At 38.8% G+C, this 21,788-nt stretch overlaps 1 protein-coding gene across 1 annotated transcript in view; it reads left to right on the forward strand.

Annotated features, from left to right (window-relative positions):
- LOC126483663 (multiple epidermal growth factor-like domains protein 8) overlaps positions 1-21,788 on the forward strand; it is a 364,127-nt gene that overhangs the window by 297,851 nt on the left and 44,488 nt on the right. The window contains exons 28-36 of the mRNA XM_050106722.1: positions 5,508-5,778; positions 5,898-6,039; positions 6,136-6,325; positions 6,421-6,638; positions 6,787-6,929; positions 7,023-7,156; positions 15,924-16,149; positions 16,663-16,849; positions 16,926-17,054. Coding sequence (XP_049962679.1) covers positions 5,508-5,778; positions 5,898-6,039; positions 6,136-6,325; positions 6,421-6,638; positions 6,787-6,929; positions 7,023-7,156; positions 15,924-16,149; positions 16,663-16,849; positions 16,926-17,054 — 1,640 coding nt within the window. The remainder of the gene's footprint in view (positions 1-5,507; positions 5,779-5,897; positions 6,040-6,135; positions 6,326-6,420; positions 6,639-6,786; positions 6,930-7,022; positions 7,157-15,923; positions 16,150-16,662; positions 16,850-16,925; positions 17,055-21,788) is intronic.

Genomic DNA, 21,788 nt, shown 5'->3' on the forward strand with positions numbered 1-21,788 from the left:
GCTCTTCTAGAGACCTACGGTACACCGCTGCAAGAAGGGTGGCAAGTTCCTTACTCTGTGTAAAATCAAACTGGTATCCCATCAGGTTCAGCAGCCTTTCCACTTTTGAGCGATTTTAATTGTTTCTCTATCCCTCTGTCGTCTATTTCGATATCTACCATTTTGTCGTCTGTGCGACAATCTAGAGAAGGAACTACAGTGCAGTCTTCCTCTGTGAAACAGCTTTGGAAAAAGACATTTAGTATTTCGGCCTTTAGGCTGTCATCCTCTGTTTCAGTACCATTTTGGTCGCAGAGTGTCTGGACATTTTGTTTTGATCCACCTACCGCTTTGACATAAGACCAAAATTTCTTAGGATTATCTGCCAAGTCAGTACATAGAACTTTACTTTCGAATTCATTGAACGCCTCTCGCATAGCCCTCCTCACACTACATTTCGCTTTGTGTAAATTTTTTTTGGTCTGCAAGGCTTTGGCTATGTTTATGTTTGCTGTGAAGTTCCCTTTGCTTCCGCAGCAGTTTTCTAACTCGGTTGTTGTACCACGGTGGCTCTTTTCCATCTCTTACGACCTTGCTTGGCACATACTCATCTAATGCATATTGTACGATGATTTTGAACTTTGTCCATTGATCGTCAACACTATCTGTACTGGAGACAAAACTTTTGTGTTGAGCCGTCAGGTACCCTGTTATCTGCTTTTTGTCAATTTTGCTAAACAGAAAAATCTTCCTACCTTTTTTAATATTTCTATTTATGGCTGAAATCATCGATGCAGTAACTGCTTTATGATCACTGATTCCCTGTTCTGCGTTAACTGTTTCAAATAGTTCTGGTCTGTTTGTCACCAGAAGGTCTAATATGGTATTGTCACGAGTCGGTTCTCTGTTTAACTGCTCAAGCCAGTTTTCAGATAAAGCACTTAAAAAAATTTCACTGGATTCTTTGTCCCCGCCACCCGTTATGAACATTTGAGTCTCCCAGCCTATATCCGGCAAATTAAAATCTCCACCCAGAACTATAACATGGTGGGGAAATCTACTCAAAATATTTTCCAAATTATCCTTCAGGTGCTCAGCCACAACAGCTGCTGAGCCAGGGGGCCTATAAAGACATCCAATTACCATATCTGAGCCTGCTTTAACCATGACCTTCACCCAAATTATTTCACATTTCGGATCCCCATCAATTTCCTTCGATACTATTGCACTTCTTATCACTATAAACACGCCTACCCCTTCACTGTCCAGCCTGTCGATGTGGTATACATTCCAATCTGAGTTTAGGATTTCATTACTGTTTACGTCTGGTTTCAGCCAACTTTCTGTCCCTAGTACTATATGGGCATTGTGACTGCTTATCAATGAGAGCAGTTCTGGGATCTTTCTATAGACGCTCCTGCAGTTTACTATTAGCACATTAATATTGTTATTCCCTGTTGCATTTTGCCTACTCCTACCTTGCCGCGTCATTGGTGCCGACATGAGCAACAATTTGCAGTCGGGTGCACCCAGTGCTCTCTATCGCCGCCGGCAGGGCCTCCTCCACATCACAGATGAGACCCCCCGGCAAGCAGGCAGAGTGAACACTGGCCTTCCTTCCCGACCTTTCCGCTCTTTCCCTAAGGGGCTCCATCATCCGCCTAACGTTGGAGCTCCCAATCACTAATAAACCCCTCCCCCCGTGTGCCTGCTCGCACCTTGCTGAAGAAGCGGCCACATGTCCACTCACAGGCAGAGCGGGCGATGCCACACGGCCAGCCTCCACATTGACCCTCCGCCTTGTGCGCCGCGAACGCTGCTGAACCCGCCACTCCCCCTGGGGAGAGGGTGGCCCAACTGCGCTCGGTACCCGCGAAGATGTCTTGACAGCAGGGACAGTGGGTGAAGCATGTAACACCTGGGGTGTACCGTGCGACGCACCAGGCTCCCCACTGCCACTACACTCCGAGGCAGCAGCCTGAAGACGGCTGACCGCGGCCATCAACTCGTTCAGCTGTTCGCGAACAGTGGCCAGCTCCTCCTGCGTCCGTACATAGCAGTCACACATCCAATCCATCCTAAGAAATCAATTTACTGTAGAGAGTTAATCGACTTTTAACTAGACTGCTAATTCACTAAAGGCAGCTGATAGTTGACTAAACTGTGGTTGCTAGACACTTCTTGTAGAAAACATTGAAAATGGCACTACCTGTCCCTGGACTGTAATGAAAACAAACACTAGCACTACTGGCACTATGGTTGACTAAAGGGACTCTCTCTGACTGTATTCAAAACAAACACGAAATCTATGGAACACTATTACTAGCACTCGACAATTAAGGCTTCCTAAAAGCAAAAAAACACGGAAGAAGAAGTGACAAGTAAGAAAAATACAGTTAATACTTAAATTAACGTAGCTCGCTGCACAGCTGACGTGGAGCAGACGGCAGTTACGACGACACTTACAGAGCTGGTAGCCATCTCTCGTGCCATAGAGTATATCCGCTCCTGCTCAGGTGAGTCCTTTGTCATCTGTAGTGACTCCCTGAAGAGTTTACAAGCTATCAACCAGTGTTTTCCTTGCTCTTGTCTGGTGATGGCTATCCAGGAGTCCATCCATACTCTTGCTCGTTGCAGCTTCTCTGTGGTTTTTATGTGGACCCCGGGTTGTGTTGGCATCCCAGGTAATGAAGTTGTTGACACACTGGCCAAACAGTCTTTTAGAGCTGGTGATTGGCGTTTTTGGGGTGCGATCTCCAGTCAGTTCTGTGGCAGAAGGTCCTTGGTACCTGGAGCGATGGATGACGTACCCTGCCTTCACCCATCAAACTCCAGGTTGTCAAGGATACTACTGGTGTGTGGCGCTCCTCCTTGCAGGCCTCTCGCAAGGACTCTGTTGTCCTCTGCTGGCTAGGCTTTGGCCACACCTGGCTGACGCACGGTCAATTTTTGCCTCCGCGACGACCCAACTCTCTGTCGCTGTGGTTCAGCGTTGATGGTGGCTCACATTTTGTTGGGCTGTCTGCTTTTAACTGCACTCAGGCAGACGTTTGCGCTGCCTTATATGCTCCCTGCCCTTTTATCAGATGACGCTGCAATGGCAGGCTTAGTTTTGGGTTTTATTCCAGATGGGGGCATTTATCTCTCTTTGTTTTTTTGTTGAGTCTGGCCTTTGGCCTACAGTTTTAGATTGGGGTTTCTAGTGTCTCTCTTGGTGGTTGGCTTTTCCTTTTTTCGTTTCCATGGTCTGCCAACCACTGTAACACTCTATGTGCTTTTTATTCCTTGTTATCTGGTCTTTGTCTGTGTCTTTCTTGCTCTGTGTCATCCCTTGTCATTTCCATTGCTTGTTTTTGTTCCTTGTGGGTATTTCATGATTGTGGATAAAGGGACCGATGGCCTTTGTAGTCTGGTCCCTTCAACCCTCATAAACCAACTAACCAAACTACAACTGTAATTTTTTCTGAGGGCATGCTGCTTTAATGTATAGTTAAATGATGATGTGAGAGCTTCATCAAACCAGTCGCTGGACAGAAGACCACAACAACAATTTTCTTTTACGGATCAAGTTTCTAGTGCTTTTAATGATAAACGTTTTATCTCTGTTTTTTTTATAGAACTGACTAAAGCTTTTGACTTGGTCAAACACAGGTTCTGGAGCTTGAAAAACTATAGTTACTTGATATTGAAGGCACTTGCAGTATATAGTTTCGATCAAATACCTCAAAAACAGGAGGCAGGAGTTTGAATTCCAGCCAGTGATACTATGATCAGTTATGGTGTCCATCAAGGTTCAGTTAGTGGACCCTTACTTTTCCTTTTATTTATGAAAGACCTGCCTCTGAATCTGTTTAACGCCTTATGTGTATTGTTTGCAGATGACACAGATTCCATCTTTTCAGGTTGTAAAGGACGTAATAACAGACTCTATCAACAGGCTAATTTTCAGGATACACAAAATAAACTATTATTAAATAAAAGTAAAACTACCCATGTGCTTTTCAGTGCTTCCAAAACTCACAGTACGTACATGGAGCCCTAGCTGATTGATCATGAAATGATAGAGCAAGTCAATGAGATTAAATTTCTTGGGTGGTGGATTGACAATAACTTACAATGAAATAGTCACAGAGAGAAAAAGTTAAAGAAATTGAGCAGTCTGTGCTATATTTTTCATACTCTTAGTTAGTTCTGTGATATTTCAATTCAAAACTGTGTATTTTGCTTTAGTACAATCAAGTCTCTCTTTTGGTATCCCATTTTGGTGGTCAGTGTCGGGTAAAATTTTTGTGATTTAGAAATGGCTCTTAAAGATAATGAAGCAGGTATATCTGCATACCTCCACTAAGCCTGTTTTCAGGGAACTGAAAATACTGCCTGTTCTATGCAGTTATAGCTTAGAAACTGTGACTTTTGTTAACAATAATTTGCATTTTTTGAGACCTAAAGTCGTAATACTCTTTCTAGTGCAGACATTCACCTTAAAAGTCAAACACTGACCAAAAGTTTACATGGTGTAAGTCATATAGGCGGTGTGCTTACAATAATTTCCCCTTTTCAGTTTAGGGAAAATAGAAATGCATCTAGGAATAACATAAAAAAGTATCTTATTTATATACTATTTTTATTCTGTTGATGACTACCAAAATTCCAATTTGTTGTAACAGTTCTCATACTTTCAGTCTACAGTTCAACTGTACTTAAGTATGTCTAAAGCTTAATGAAATATTGTATAATTGGTTCGAATTGTGCTATTTTGATTTTGTGCTTTAGTTTTAATTTTTAGTGCTGCTAACTTTCAGTTAATTAATTTTTTACCTGCAAATCTTGTGTGATGAACTATGCTGTGCCCTGTTATTAGAGTCTATTAACATAAGCCAATCTGTTTAGCAGTGCTGGGTAAATTGTGTTTCATATTGTAAACTGAGCTTTGTTCTACAAATTTAAGTTTGTCCAATATCCTCACTTATTTTATACATGTGGGATTTGATGGACCAGATAAATAAATAAAATAAATAATTGAAATTTTTAAAGTTATAAGGATTCAAAATATGAAGTTGTAAAATAAGTTTACAGTTTACATCAGCCTTTGATAATATGGTACAAAAAATTGAAACTGTATTTGTATGAGAATTGAAGCAACCTAAAGCATTTTCTTGGAGGTTAAACAAAATGAAACTACAAGGAAAGGCAGTATTATGGGGAGATAATGAGAATGAAGGAAGTGCAGAATCCACAGAGAAGTTCTAAGATAAAGCCACTGTTCATCGATTAAATGAGGATGTCATCTACTGTCTTGATCAAGGAAGACAACAAGACAAGATGAGAGCAAAATCAACAACAATGAAATCATACAGTTTAGTATGACATGGGATTCTGGCTGACGTAACTATTTGCATCATACAGTTTTCTCCAACCCTTTCATTATTTTCATTTGATGGAAAACCTCTGATTCCGAAAAGTAGTGTGGTAATCATTTCATAGTCTTCCTTTATACACAAATAAAATGATAAATACTTCTGTTTCAGATGTTCATGTAGTCGGTTCCCCTCCACCAGCCACATATGCTCACGGTATGACATATGACCCTGAAAATGGCGCAGCATATGTAATTGGTGGTTTTGACGGAGGAGTGCAAAGTCTCGTAATGAAAATTGTATTTCCCAGAGATCTCTGTAACTTATGGACAAGTAAGGACAGATGTATTACATCTGTGGGTTGTTCATACTGTGAAGTGGCACATAAGTATGGAGAAACTACTTCAGTGTGTTATTCAAACAGCCAGCCACTTGCTGACAGGTCAGTGTCTGTGTCTCGTTTTAGCTTATCAGTTGTCAAATATCTGCTCAGGTAGATAGTAATGTCAGGTTTCCTTGTGTGCTAAAGTTGTCCTATTTTCCTGCAATGTTCTCATTTAGTTGCGAGAGCTCGAATGGCACCATTAAAACCAACAATGGTGTTGTGTGTAATGCAGAGTGGTTTGCAGGAAGAACATGTGAGCAGTATCAAAGCTGCACTGACTGTCTTGCAAAGTGGCCTAGCTACTCCACAGAAATGAAGGTACTGATTCTGACAGTAGAATATTATATTAGAACATTGAGGAAACAATTTTTATTTTTGTCATTCAGGAAAGCTTATTTTTGTTTTCATGATCAGGTATGTGGTTGGTGTGCAAATTGTAATTCTCCAAAATGTGGAGCAGTGGAGGACTTAGAGGACAAAAAAGACACCAAAGAAAGAATTACTGATGTTGAACAGTGTCCAGAGAAAATGTGTCCAGCATCTGACTGTGAAAAGTGCCTAGATACAGGTTCATGTATCTGGACTAGACAGGTGCAGCAACATTGTGAGTCTGAACAATGTTTCTAGATGTTTAGTCTCTTTAATACACATGCTTTTTAATTTTGCATTAATTTCTGCAATTTACTTTTTTTTTACAAGCTGACGATTTCAGAGCATTAGTGAATCAGGAACCTATTTTTAACTGGAGTTGTGTGCCTGATAGTATCCCCAAAAGGTCGTCCATAAAAATTGAGTCAGCTCCACCAGCTTCGTGTCCGAATCGCTGCAGTGAGTACAAGGATTGTCAGAGTTGCTTGAACACTACAGGATCTGAAGGTGGATGGCACGAATGTCGTTGGTCAGTGCAACTTAATGAGGTATATTGTTTCATCTATCTTTGATATACTTAACCTTTCAAATTTAGGAAGTCACATACATGAATTTTATTATTTAAGGCCATTCTTTATAGTCTTCTGTCTTAATTACATTTACTGGCAAAAACTGACTTTTTACTTTCTTTCTTAGTGTATTTCCCCTAGTTACCAACCTCTGTACTGTGCTGGTGGTGTATGTGGTCTGGTTTTAAGAGGTGATGACATTGATCAATGTCCAGAACAGTGTTCTTCATTCACACAGTGCTCAACTTGTCTGAAGCATGCACATTGTGGGTGAGTGCTTTGCATATAATAATGGTACAGATAAGGGAGAAAGAAACAAATGCATTATCAGAATTTGTTATAATGTTCTCTTCAAAACCACAGGTGGTGTGCTCTTTCAATGAGTAATGTCACAGGGCTTGGAGTGTGCACTGAAGGATCCCTTGACAGTCCTTCAGATAGACCTTCCCAGGAAACATGCCGTGCACTCTACTATAAGCAGCAAGCTGAAATGTCAGGTTTGTGTTATTAAATGAAACATTTGCAAGAATTTTCTGTAGTTAGATGTTTCTTCAACTTAACCCAAAAAATAGCACACTACAAAAAAATCATATACTTTCGTTAGATCAAAGATTATGCCTCCAGCCTCAGCTTATCATTGTGTTACAAACCAAGAAATAAATTGCATTTTTTATTGATCTTCTGTTCCTGAATCCCAATTGTGATTCTTGCAACAAATTATAAGTACTTGTATATGTTCCAACTGTTATGAACAGCCTTCTCAAAAATTTTCAGAAGGTATCAGTAAGGAAACTGTCCTGTAATTATATTCCCCCATCCCTCTTTAGGAAATGGTTGTACTAACAAATATTTTAATGTATCTGTAAAATGACCACTTGACTGTCAGAAAATTTGGCCTACGCATAAAAAAGCCAAGACAGATTATCCCATTATGACTCATCAGCAAGGTCAGGATACTTAATAGCTATAGTCACTGTAGATGAGAGACCGGTCCTGCAAGAGAGTTTGTGGATTTAAATACCTCAGAGTCCTTTTTATGGAGAACTTGTCATTCGAAGTAGAGATTGACACTGGGGTACAGACGGGAAACTGTTTCTTCTATGGCCTAACATAATTGCTTCGGTGCAGGTCTCTCTTGAGACAGTTTAAGATTCAGCTATATAAAAGCCTGATCCAACTTTTGACACTATATGGCTGTGAGGAGTGCAATTTGTGAATGCAGAACTTTCATAAACCTCTTGTACAGGGTGTCTTGCAAAAGACACCTGGGAGTGGTCTGCGGGTCGTGCGGCACATTTGTTGGCTGTTGTCACTGTGTTTGCCGGTTGTCACTATGCTTAGTTCTCAGACATCAGTACTTCACACATTCTCCCTACACTGCAACTGAGTATACTGGTGTTTTCTTCTGAATTTTTTGTCACATTTAATCACTTCAGATATTGTCGCTAGATGTCATTGTTGCAACTACACTGAGTCCGGGACTTTCCCTGCCCATATGTCGCTGGGCCAAATACTTAGGCCAGGGGCGGGCAAACATTGCATGCGGCTCATGAGCACACAGCGCTGCACGTATGCTGCTCGCGTGCAATCATCGACAGGGGCAGTGGCGACAGCCAGCAGGTTGCGGCAGTGTAGTAACAGGCTAAGATGCAGACGTTGAAGCGAAGCGACCACTACGTAGTGAACGTTGTATTTCAATAACCGGAAAATGCAGAGTGAATCAAGGAATCGGAGAATTGGAGATTTGCTATCTTTTAAAAAGGAATGGGAGAATCATTTTTTTGCTCTGTGCAAAAACGTGAAAATTGGAAATGTATAATATGTGACAGTATTCTGGCTGGTCAGCGGAAGTTTAATATTGAACGCCATTATAATAAATTTCAGTATGTTGCCGTTCTTGGTGCAATAAAAGAGGAATTTCTCAAGCGATTTGGGGATATATCTTACTTATCCCAAGGTTTTGAATGGTTCTCGAGACAATCTGCTGTTTCTGTAGATGATATTCATCCCAGTTTGCAAATGGAATTAATAGATCTACAGCGTAATTCTCGTCTGAGAGACAAGTTCCTTTTGGCAAGACGTGTAATAGATCTTTATCACGACTTTTAACAGCAAGAGTTTCCTCATCTCCATCATGAAGCCATGAAGATAATGTCAATGTTTCGCTCGACATACTTTTGTGAGAGATTTTTTTCTGTTATGAAAGTCTCAGTTAAGAGCAAACATCAGTAATGAAAATTTACGTAACTGTTTGCGTTTGTCTGTATGTAGAAATTTTGTTGCAGACATTAAACGTATTGTAAACTCCACCTGTGATAATTAAATAAAACGTATCGTAGGTAATAGGTACTCTTTCAAACCACGATTACTTTCAAGCACTCCTACTAACCTTATTCCTTCATTCAATAAAGCAGGCCAGGAAACAAGACGCATTACAAAGGAAAAAGCGGTGAGACGGTATCGATGGGAGGGGAGAGAAGCGGGTGGCCAGCTTGCCCCTGTGTGCGCGCAGAACACCTGTTAACTGCACACGTGCATGTGCACCGCACACGTGCAGGATTCCTGCCCACCCCTGACTTAGACAAACACTGTGCATGTGTCTTCTGTACTGTGCAGCTGAGTGTTCAGTTGTTTTGTTTTGAGTTTCCATTCAGTATGGTATTCATGAAGAATCAACAAATGTTTCTTGAATTGTTATGTGGAATGTTGGCTTGAATTCATATGAAAATTTCCCAATGTGCATGTTCCCAATGATTTCACAATACGCAGATTAGTGAAGAAATTTCAAGAAACTGGATCTGTGTTACACAAATGAAGACCTAGAGAACCCAAGTATTTTAACCAGAAATAAATTAGCAAGATATGGGAGGCCTTGGAAAGAAGTCCGAGAAAACCTCTGTGCCATTTGGTACTTCAGACTGGTGTGTCAAGAGCATTGCTCACAGAACTGTGCACAAACTGAACTTGAAACCATAAAAAATAACGGCAGTGCATCATCTGAGGAACTCAGATAGTGTTGCTTGACACCGTTATTGCAACTGGCTGTGAAAGTCTGTGCACGATGGGGAAGTTGATTCCGAGATGCTTTTTTTTTTCTGATGAAGCATAGCTGCATTTGTCAGGGTACGTAAATTCTCAGAATAATCAATGTTAGAGTTCCAAAAATCCTCATGAATTACATCATCAACCCCTACATGATGTGAAAACGGGAGTGTGGTGTGGAATTGGTGCAAGATGAATTACTGGACCGATCCTTTTTCACAATACAATACGTTCTGACAGGTCTGTGAACAATATACCGTATCCTTTTTTCCGAGAATTAGGACCTAATGATGTGTGGTTATTTCATGCAGGACAATGCAAGACCGCACATTGCAAATGTTTATATGACGGCAACAGGATAGGATAGTTGGCTGGCCCTCTTGTTCTCCAGATCTAAATCCGCATGATTTTTATCTTTGGGGAATATTAAAAGACAAAGTTTATTCAACCAGTCCCCACTCGCTTGAAGAGTTGGAAGATGGGGTTTTGCTAGTCATTTCCCAGAGTTCGGCAGTCAAACTTCGTTGAGTGTTTGTTAATGTGTTCAGGAGATGTCATGCTGCTCTTACCACAGAGGAACATAATTTTGAGCAACTACTTGAAATAAAGGTAGGCTTAAGTTAATCAGATGGCAACTCAGGGGAATCGCACACACAGCTGACTATCGGCAAATTGGTGCCTGAGAGTCAGGCGTGGCGATGGCGACGGGCAGATGCGGTGCTGGCCGCGCGATCCACCAACCCCTCCTGACTCTCTTTCATGAGACACCTGATATTTGAGAGAAAAGTGGTGCAGAAGATGTTCAGTCTAGTGTTGGATGCAAACACTGATGAATGGATGATCAGACACAACCATGAGCTAAACGGACTACACTGAATACCAATATAATGGGAATTGTAAGATGCAAGCAACTGCAGTGGGCTGGACATGCTCTTATATGGAAGGCTACAGGTGGCCACAAAAGCTCCCGAATTTCATCCCCACAGGTAGGAAACTCCTGGAAAGACCAAGGAAGAGATGGAGGAATGGCCTCCATGGAGGCCTGCAACAGTCAGCGATAAGATATGAGTGGATGACGGGGTGTAAAAGTAAAGTAAAATGGCCATGTATGTATGGTCTAGTCGCTTTCACAATATGCTCCATAAATTTTTTTATGTGAATCTCCACCTTTCAGTGATTATGTAATCGATTCAGTTTCATCCTTGCTTATTTCCTAGTGCTGCATGTCAGATAATTTTCCATGAATATAGGCTTTTATAATTTATACCTAATGAATTTCTACTTAATGAATTTGTCAGCTATCGATGGAAAACGGTTATTAAATATTTCTCAAAACTTTGGTAGATTGCCAACCGTTTCATTCTCACACAGGATAGATATTGTTCACATACTTCTGCCTTGATACTTCTTTCTTACCAGACCTTATACTTCTAATTTTACTGTGGGAGCTATCTGTTATTGTTGTGGAATGCATTTTTTTAGCTTGTGTGATGAAATTCTTCAGTGCTTGTTTGCATCATCTTCAGTAAAATCAAAACTTTGGGGATATGGTATGAGTCAATGTATATATTTACAAAAGACAGTGAAATCAGAAACTTAATCTATATAGTTGTATTAACAGTGAACTATCACTGTACTGCTTAAAGCTATTCATGATTATGTCAGCTAAATTTAATCGATCAAATTAGACAGAAAGCTTCTGCTTTGAAATAAAACTACTGTCTCCTTAGTTATACTAAGGGGCTTCTGTTAATCTGCCATTGGTAGTTTAATTTTTATTTAATTGCAGTGACATTTTTCAAAGAAAGTATTTATCTGCATCTGTAAATACTGAGTCCTATTTACAGTGCATAACAGCCTGCATGCAACTTTACAACAAATTGCTGTAGCTAACAGAACATTTCAATCCATGAATTGAAATATTCAGATAATTTGTGGATAGAGTGACGAATGAGGTATGTTTTTAACTGTATTATAAAGTCCCTTGTTTTATACTGGATGAGAGTTTGTTGACTGTCTTCCCACTGGAGTACATGACTTTGTTCTGAACCATAGACAAGGTGGCCAAGTTTACATGAAAATTATTTTTGTGTCTGATTTGATCGCAGTCAAGTTGAAACTGATTTTTTATTATCAGCAACAAAAAATGTTGAGAAGTAAATTGTATTGGAAAGTGAGTGTAAGAATTCCAAGATCCTTAAAAAGGTTTCTGGAAGGTGTAAAGTCATCTACCACATCGCTCAAAAGTATTTTGTAGAGACAATAACGTCAGAAAACGAACTCTTTAGGAGAAAATTTAAATGAAAGAACTTAGTTACCAAATCTTTATAATATGTAATTTATTTCCTTACACGCATTATACATTATAATCTTTGCACCAATAATGAAACACAAATGAACAGATTACAAAGGCTCAGAAGTATGTTGTTAAAACTAAACAGAAGGAAAACAGTAATGAAGTCTTAACCCATGATTTTCTTGGCTTAATACTTTAATGCATAGCCCTTTGTGTGTACTGCTGCAGCAGGCCTGGATGATATAGAATCCCCGAGTTTGGCCAATGATGTCTGAGGAATGTTCTTACATTGCTTACACAATTATTTGTAGAAAGCCTCCTTGTTGGGGCAGTTTTGTTGGCGAACATGTCAATCCAGTTCATGCCAAAGGTGTCCTATGGGGCCTAAGTCTGAGACTTTGGCTTGTCCATTTGAATATCTTTACTCTGTGGTGCCTCATAACTGTCTTAATGTCGTCAGAAGTGTGCTTTGAATCATTGCCATGCCAGAATTGCCAATTACAAGGCATATTTCATGTTCCGTGAAGTATAACATGGTCACTTAATATTTCACCATACTTCAGACTATCCATTACCACATAAATTTCATAGAGAGGACCTCTACTACTTTGTAAGAAACAGCCCCACACCACATTACTTCAGCCTCCTTTCTTTCTGATAGTGAAATTTCTGTCATTTCATATGTTTTTCAGCTGTTGAACGTCCTGTATCCCATCTGAGGAAAATAGATTAAACTTGCTTTCATTACTCCACAACATTTTTGATCAGTGTTCAGTGGTCCATGGTGCATACTTGCAAGTAGACAGTAGTCTGGCCTCCCTAGTTTTCGCAGTTATTGAGAAGGTCAGCTGGCATTCAGATCTATAACTGCTTAGTGATGTTTAACTTTTAGAACTTGGAACTTCACTTGTAGATCATGATGTATTACCTGGGCTGGTTTTTTGGGATCAGCCATTGATTGCCTCCAGTTTATCCTATCCTTTTATTGGGTAGTTCTTCGAGGCAGACCTCTTCCTGCATTTTTTTTCTGAAGCCTTGCCCAGACACTCACAAGCTGTTATAAGATGCTGAAACACCTTTACAACGAAGATTGAGTTTGCCTGTGACTCAGTACTCTTAAGACAGCTTGTCTCAGATCTACTGAATATTCTTCACTTTTAGGTATTGCTATAAATAAATACATATATTACAATTAGATTTGCTTTATGTAGTTAGGTGTGCAGCAGTATTCCCATTCTACAAAAGACTTATGAACCTCTTGAAAACTCTGTTTGTAGCTAAAATCCATGCTCAGCTTCACACTCAACAATTAATATGTGTAACTGTGGTGCAGTCAAGCAGTTTTCTGTATGATCAACCCTTTTTTGTTTTTTAAATTCCATGTGTAAATGAACATGCCTACCAACCTACTAATTCAACTACAAAATACTTCTGAGTGATTCTGTACTTTTTGCAGTATTCTCACTGCTTGCTTCTACTGAGTGAACACTTCATTTATTTTGGTGCACTAACAAAGAAGATAATCTCATGAACAACAGGGAGTGAAAATATACAAAATAAGCCAACACTTTTGTCTTTAAGTGAGAGATGCTTCTGAAGGTATAAAGCACTGAACTGATCTGCATGATTAGTTCGTGTTTTGAATAAAGTTATCCATCTGGACCCAAAGGAATGTTATACTGTGTTTTATTTTGTGTATTACCATTAATAACAATGTCTGCTGCTGTAGGTTTGTTCAGTTGTCATCTCAGATATGTCTGCCGTGGCTATGTTTGGGCTCTTGATTGCACTTGCATCATCAACAAACATTACAGTTTATTGAACCACCATTTGTTTAGTTGAAGTACAAGAGTAAGTCCATTACCTGTCCTTATTATTGTGACGAAGTTTCCATTACCTAATACATGATATTGTGATGCTATTTGTTATCCAAAGTGGTTGCTTATTAGTACTGCTTTGCTGCTTACAATTTTTGACTGGAAAAGAGATATCAAAGACAGTGATGAAGGTTTGTAAAAATGTATATTTCTTGTTATTTCGGTTGCCTTTAGTGTAAACACCTGCCGAGTGTACTCTTTGAGAATAGCTTTAAACGCTTGCATTGCAGGTTGACTCATTTCTTCATTAATTCATTTCATTGTTTACATTTGTGCATCGTGATCTGACAGGCATTACCAGTTTTTCTCGGTGTTTCGCTCAACTGGGAAACAGTTCATCGAGATACTGATTATGGATGTGCTGTTGTTTCCCTTTGAGCTGGAAAGTAAACAGTCTGTATCATGTTATAGAACTTGAGTTGACCCACTAACACACTGTTTTACCTGAAGAAATAGTAACAAACTTGATATCAAAATGTGTGTACAAAATTAACTTGATATTTTTCCTCACTTAGCACCTTACCAATTCTGGAGAGTAAAGTACTTTAGTCCTCCGTAGAAGATTCAAAAAATGCAGCTTAAGAATTTAAACATACCTGCAAATTTGCACAAACATTTTGATATGTCAATATTTTTCACTGAACTAATTTCTACCATTAAGGAAACCTTTGTTAACTGATTTCATCAAGAAAGGTCTTGCTTTTATACAAGTTACTGTATGATTCAAGCCTTTAATGAGCCCAGATCCACTTACCATACTGTTACTTACCAGCTCAACTGATTAGCCCTGCCCAGTCTGGAACAATGGTACAAAGTGAACATCACATTGCAAATGTGACCAGCAGTCCTATCCAAGTCATTGCGTATATTGTGGGCAGATCCCCATGTCTTTTGTCATCTTACTAATCCTGGACTTGGTTTTAAAATCCTGGTGATGTAGATCTCTCTACTAAATGTCTGCTGTGACTCTGGATGTACATGTCATCCATGACTGCTGACTAGCAAAAGAATCGTCATTTAATTAACGTATGCTTTTGAAGGTCACCGGAAGTGTACTGCATTGTTCTTGCTTCTGCAAAGCACTTTGAACCATGGTCTTCTCAAAATGTTAGTCTAGTGTTCTATCACTGCACAGACTTGCTCAGTGCAACTGCTGGAGGCTATTTTGCACTGATCACTGACAGCTTGTTGTTAATATTAAAAAAATTGTAATGGATTCTCCTCCTAATTACCTTTCAAGCAGTTGCCACTGCCAGCTTCTCCACAAACATTTTTGTGAAAGACTTGTTTAAGCCTTACTTATTTACATGCATGGGAACACCAAATGAAATTGTCATTGTATTATTTGCAAGTATGTATCTTGTTCATGATAGGAATAGCATTGTCAATTTCATAAAAATATGGCTTAAAATTAGATTGTCCATGTGCAGTTCATATCAAAATTTTGTACAAGTTTCTCTCTAGTTTTTCACAAATCAAGATTCGTGAAAACAAATAACACTAAACTTACAGACCATTTGAATCCACTTTGTATGGTTTTTTCTTTCTTTGATTTGCCAAAGCAAGGGTTTTTATTGTGTTTCAAACTCTGAACAAATATCCAACCTTAGTTAACTGCCAAGATTACATTTACCTGTTGTCTCATCAGTTGTTTTAACTGAGAGTATCAGTTTTACCAGAAACACATCTGTTGTTCACACTTTTAGCAAAAGTTATATATTTTCCGTATGCTATTTATCTTTACCAAACAGTGTACTTACAGTGTGTGCCAGATCAAAATCTTTACTGTTTATCATAGAGCATTATTATTATTGTTTCTTTCCTTTCTCAGACATTATGTCTGATTAAAAATGGAAAGTGACTCGGACCTTGATCAAGAGTGACTTCCTTTTAACTGTACGGTATATGTTACATTGCATTTAGGAACTTTCGGGTAATTGAACATGTATCAATAATTACAGATTTCTGTAGTTGTATATATACGTTTGGATGTAGCTGTTATTGTTATTATTATTATTATTATTATTATTATTTGTGCTGTCCAAACAGAACAGTTGGGCCTGAACAGCTCTTCGGTGATATTGGCAAGCAAAAATGCATCTGACTGTTCAGAGGATGACCTAGATTGCCCTACATTTTCATGGCATTATGTGAAATGTCCTCCAGAGAATGAGTGTCTAAATAACCACCATACATGTGACAATAAGTCAGAGATATGTGTAGATGCTGTGGAAGGATTTACTTGTGTATGTGGACAAGGATATAAGGAAGAAAGGTATGTTCCATATGTACTTTCAGTGTGTCTCTCTTTATCTCAGCAGCTAATTCTTATACTTTGAATGGGCTTTTAAAAAAGTAAATTATGGATAGAATATTTTTAATTTCAGTAACATTTAATTGATTTGTTATGGTTGTGGCATTGTGGGCTAATGATTCCTATTTTCATAAAACAAAAAAGTTACAACATTCTAGTTAAAGTAGTGTGCTGCATTATGTTTCAAATGATCTGTATTGTAGTAGTCATGATACAAATAAGTACATGAATGAGTTGGAATTATAGAGTAAATTAGTAAGTATGAGAAAAAAGAATTGAATGAGTGAAAGAGATTGAAGAAGGAAGGTGGATGAATGAGTAGTTGAAGAGGAAAGATGGACCAAGGTAGTAGGAGAGAAGAAACAAACAGAACCATTTATACATTTCAAAAAGGACTGAAAGTGTGGATGAGGCGTCACACTTTTAAATTTAAAAAAAGTTACAAGACTTTTCTCACAATTAATTTTGTTGCAGATCTACATGTGTACCCGTATGCTCTAAAGGCTGTGTTAGAGGTGTGTGTGTTGAGCCCAATATCTGTCACTGTGACTTTGGGTATGTTGGATCAAACTGCAGCATCCAGTGTCAGTGCAATGGACATTCAAACTGTGCTGGACCAGACAGACTTGATGAATGTATTGAATGTCATAACAATACACAGGTGATGACTGTTCATAATTAAGATTACATCATTGAATCACATTTGAATTTTTATTAATACTGTTATTTATTTACAGGGACGTCAATGTGAAAAGTGTAAGCCTCTTTATGTTGGTGATCCAACAAATAATGGCCAGTGTGTGCCTTGTTATGAATTCTGCAATGGACATGCCGATATATGCGTTGACGTTAATATGGCGACAAAGGTACCTGTATTTCTATTTTATAGTAGTTTAATTTGACCACCAATAGAATGATAATGGTTATTTGCACTTGTTTAAATGAAGGGTCAACTTAAGCACATATGTTAATGGAATTGTGGGAGAGGACAACAGCTGAGAGAAATGGCTTAAAAAACGTTCTACTACCAGAATGATAACAACATATAATACTTTACAGCACATCATTGTTCATATGGAGAGTATATTTTCTCGAAGGATGTCTCTGTGTTTGAACGAGCAGACTGAGTGGAATATATTTTTAATTATTATTATGTATTATGGCTGTAATGACACAATGGAATGTAAACTCTGTAAAAATTACAGGAATTTTTAGTATTCAGGGGTATGACATGAAATATCATTTCAAGCAAAAAAGCTAAGTAAAAATGGGCTGAAAAATACCTTTAGAGCTATGAGCACTTGTTCAGTGGAAAAGATGTGTTTCACAATAGTGTAGATGAGCAAGTAGTCATAGCTCTTAAGATATGCACTTTGGAATACTTTTTTACTGGACACTTTTTCTTGTTGTGGTCCATGCTACCACCTTCAAAATATGATAAGCAAACAGCTTGCAGTAGACGAGATTTGTTTCACTATATAGAAGATAGCTCTTAAAGTACACATTTTAGAGCCCATGTTTAGTAGACTTGTTTGCTTCAAACGATTGTTCCTGTCGTATCCCTGAATATTGACCATTCCTTCTGGGACATCCTATAGGTACACTTTAGAATAATTTATCTTTTATTTTTTACAATATCATGTAATTGGATAGATAGAAAAAAACCTACTCACCAAGCAACAGCAGCAGGAGAATACATGCAAAAAGAAGGTTATATTTATGAAATCTTTTGGAGCCAGTGGCTCCTTCTTCCAGCAGAAGGGTTGAAGGGGATGGAAGAGGAATGAAGGAAAAGGGATAGATTTTGGAAAAATCACCCAGAAGAGGGGAGACTTACCATATGGGATGAGAAGGAAAGACAGACTGTAGGGGACAGCACCGGACTAGATTTGAAAACCTGATAGTGTAAAGGTGAAGACGACTACAATATGTCCTTGGTTCTCACCACCCACCCAGCCTTAATTTACATTAATTTCTTCTGTCTCAGCATTTCTTCACAGTCGCTAATCCTTTCTTCATTCCATTTCAGTTTTCTACATCTTTCATTTTCTGACCTGTCTATTTTTCGTCATCCCCCTCCCACCTCTGATACGTACAATGCCCTTAGCTTTTCACCGAGCGAGGTGGCGCAGTGGTTAGACACTGGACTCGCATTCGGAAGGACGATGGTTCAATCCCGCGTCCGGCCATCCTGATTTAGGTTTTCCGTGATTTCCCTAAATCAATCCAGGCAAATGCCGGGATGGTTCTTCTGAAAGGGCACGGCCGACTTCCTTCCCCATCCTTCCCTAATCCGATGAGACCGATGACCACGCTGTCTGGTCTCCTTCCCCAAACCAACCAACCAACCTTAGTTTTTCTCTCTTAACTTGTGCACATTGTTTTTACTATGTTGTTACATTATGATCTTTTGCTTTTAGTTATTTAGTGTTCCCATTGCAACTTATATTAAAAAGATGTGTGTGATTTCATGTTAGTTTCCTTTGTTAGGTGCTAAATAATTTATCATGTTTGCTAGAACTCACAACTGGTGACCCTAACATGATTGTGAGCACACAAGAATAACTCCAATCATTATTCCAATTTTAATGTGAGAATTTAAATTTGTTTTTGTTATGAGAAACACACCATTGAATGACACCAGTGGCAGTGAAAATACCACCTTTCTGGCAAAATAAACTTCTGCTCCAGAATGAATAGCAGTATAATATGGTTTTACAAGTGGATTCCAGATTTTTGCCTCAGGTATTAGCAACCTTTCTGGCAAAATAAACTTCTGCTGCCAGAATGAATAGCAGTATAATATGGTTTTACAAGTGGAGTCCAGATTTTTGCCTCAGGTATTAGCAACGAGATGCAAAGTATCATTACATTTTGGGATTGCTGATAGTAAAATGCAGATCTAATTTCAGGTTTCATGTGCAATCCACTATCAGCTTCCCCATATGTAAATATGTTTTACCAAAGAACTTGTAGAATCAGAGTCATGCAAAATTAAAAAATTACTAGCCGAAGTAGAACTAGGAGACAAAAATCCAATTACTTTTCTTCAAGAGGTGCATGCTCTTGTCGGAATGCAAGTAACCAATGATTTTTGTAAGAGCTATATTTCTTCTGTGATTACAACGAGTGTGCATTTTATTCTAGCAGCTAATCAAGATGCAGCTAATCAAGTCTTGATGCAGTGGTTGCTACGACTGACAAACTCATAGAGATTATGACATCCTGTCAGTTTGTATATGGCATTGAAACTGTGTTTTGTCTCGATCTCAAGATGGCAGACTTTTCAATCTGGGAAGACAGCTTGTGGAGCTAGCAACCTAGATTCAGAAACTAAGAACTGAGATGCGACAAAGAAGCAGATCAAAATCACTGTGACATGAACTGAAACATCCCCTGTGCTGGTACAAGAGCGCCTATACCATAGTTTGTAGCAGAGGTGGTTGGGGGGTTATGGAGTATTTTTAATATTTTGGAAGACTTGTTAGTAGCCACAAAAAGTTCCATTTCCAACATTGTTAAAAACCTGCATAATACCAACTTTTAAATAATTTTTTTGAAAGAAAAGCACCTGGCTACACTATTTTTTTCCTTTCCTGAGAGCCAGAGAGTAATGGTGCGCTTGTACTGTTATCATTATAAATTCATATAAATTCAAAGATTATGCAAAGAGAAACATGCCACAACATTCATTTATTTCTCAACAGTCTGCTAACACTGAGACAGAAAATTAGTACGCTACTCAGTTGGCGTGGAACAGTGTGAGGAGGCTGAACCATTTCGCTGTCTGTAATGGATCGCAACACACAGGTTTGATCTTTTGTGGATTCCAGAGCAGATGTTTTTGTATTGCCAGCAGCAGTATTAGAGCACAGAAATATTCAGAAACAGCAACTCTATGCTGTAAACAGTTCTGTAATACAAACATATAGTAAACAACTACTAAACCTCAAAATAAATCTACAGAGATGATTTCCATGACCATTTCTTCTGGCAGATGTTCACCAGCTAATTATTTGTGTCAATTTCTTGAGGCATTTTGGTCTGTTTCTTGATGTTAAGTCAAAAAACTTACTCAGCCAAGAAACTTTAATCATAAGTACAGGCTTTGCAGACATACCTGCTGAAAGTTTAGTGTTTTTGATTGATCCACAGCACAAAAATCAAGACTTGCTAAAGATATATCCTAACTTTCTTACAGGAAAACCCAATTACAACTTTCCTGAAGTTACTGTACATTATAGACCCAGAACAACATGATTTCCATGGCTTGCACAAGCCAGATGCATGTCGCCAAAATAATTTAGCGCAAGCGAAACTTTAATTTCAGGAAATTATCAACCTTGGCATATGTTGTACTCTTAGAAGCTCCTGGCCAAGTCCTCTCCAACTTGGCATACCTGTGGTGATTATAGAGCTTTAAATGCTGCCACAGTATGAGGCCACTAACCACTATCCTCATTTACAAGATTTCATCTGCCATCTCTCCAGTAGAAAGATACTCTTTAAAACTGACCTTATCCGAGCTTATCATCACATTCCTGTTGCAAAAGAAGATTTCTGCAAAACAGCTTTTATTGTACAATTTTGAATTTTCAAATTTTTGAAGATACCATTTGGCCATTCAAAGTGGTACAGGCAAGCCAGAGTTGTATGTATTTTGCGTATTCCTACAGTGTTTAGATGATTTTTTGTTGCTTCAGCATCAGATGAAGAACATGTAATTCATCTGCTACAATGTCTTGAACAGCTGGCGAGAAAGAGATGTCATTCTAAGGTGATTACGTGTCGTATCAAGGGATTCCATCATTAGATGAGAAAGTGAAAATAATCAAGGACTTCCCATGTCGTAAAACAGCAGCAGACCATATAGTGCAGAAATTCAACAATCTTTGTTTAACTTTTGCAAGAACACCTATAGGAAAGAAAATCACCCTGCTACATGGACTGATGAAGTAGACAAGTCATCCAAGAAGTTAATGTCACTCATCTTGCCCATCCTTCAACATATCTTCCCTTCATTTTGATAGCTGATGCCTTGGACTACGTTGTGGGTACTTCTTTACATCAGTTATGAGAAGGAACACTTGAATCACTTGTGTTTTTCTCCAGGTCTCTCTCCAGCACACAAGGTAATTATAGTACCTATGATCACGAGTTGTATCAGCATATTTGGCAATCAAACATTTTCATTATTTTCCAGAAGGCAGAGAATTCACGATATTCACATACCACAAGCCATTGCCATTTACCTTTAAATGGCACCCAGAAATAGCTACACACAGGCAACTGCACCATCTGGAGTTTCTCAGTCACCACAAACATTCAGTACCATTGCAGACATCATGTTGCCAGCCAAAATTTCATATGGAAGTTTTGCAAAGGCACAAAGCAGAGATCCAGAACTAGTCCTACTGAAGAATTCAGATTCCTGTGCCTTAATGTTTGTAACAATATTGTTACCTGATAGATCACAGCTGCTGTGTAATGTGATGGTGGTTTGAAAAGATCTCGGAATCACCATGAGTGCGAGTTGTTCACCTGATATTTGTTGGACTGTTGCCTATAAACACGTGCCACATCAGTGCTCTTGGAAGGGA

This window comes from Schistocerca serialis, chromosome 6 (genome assembly GCF_023864345.2).
Source record: "Schistocerca serialis cubense isolate TAMUIC-IGC-003099 chromosome 6, iqSchSeri2.2, whole genome shotgun sequence".
Classification (NCBI taxonomy): domain Eukaryota; kingdom Metazoa; phylum Arthropoda; class Insecta; order Orthoptera; family Acrididae; genus Schistocerca; species Schistocerca serialis.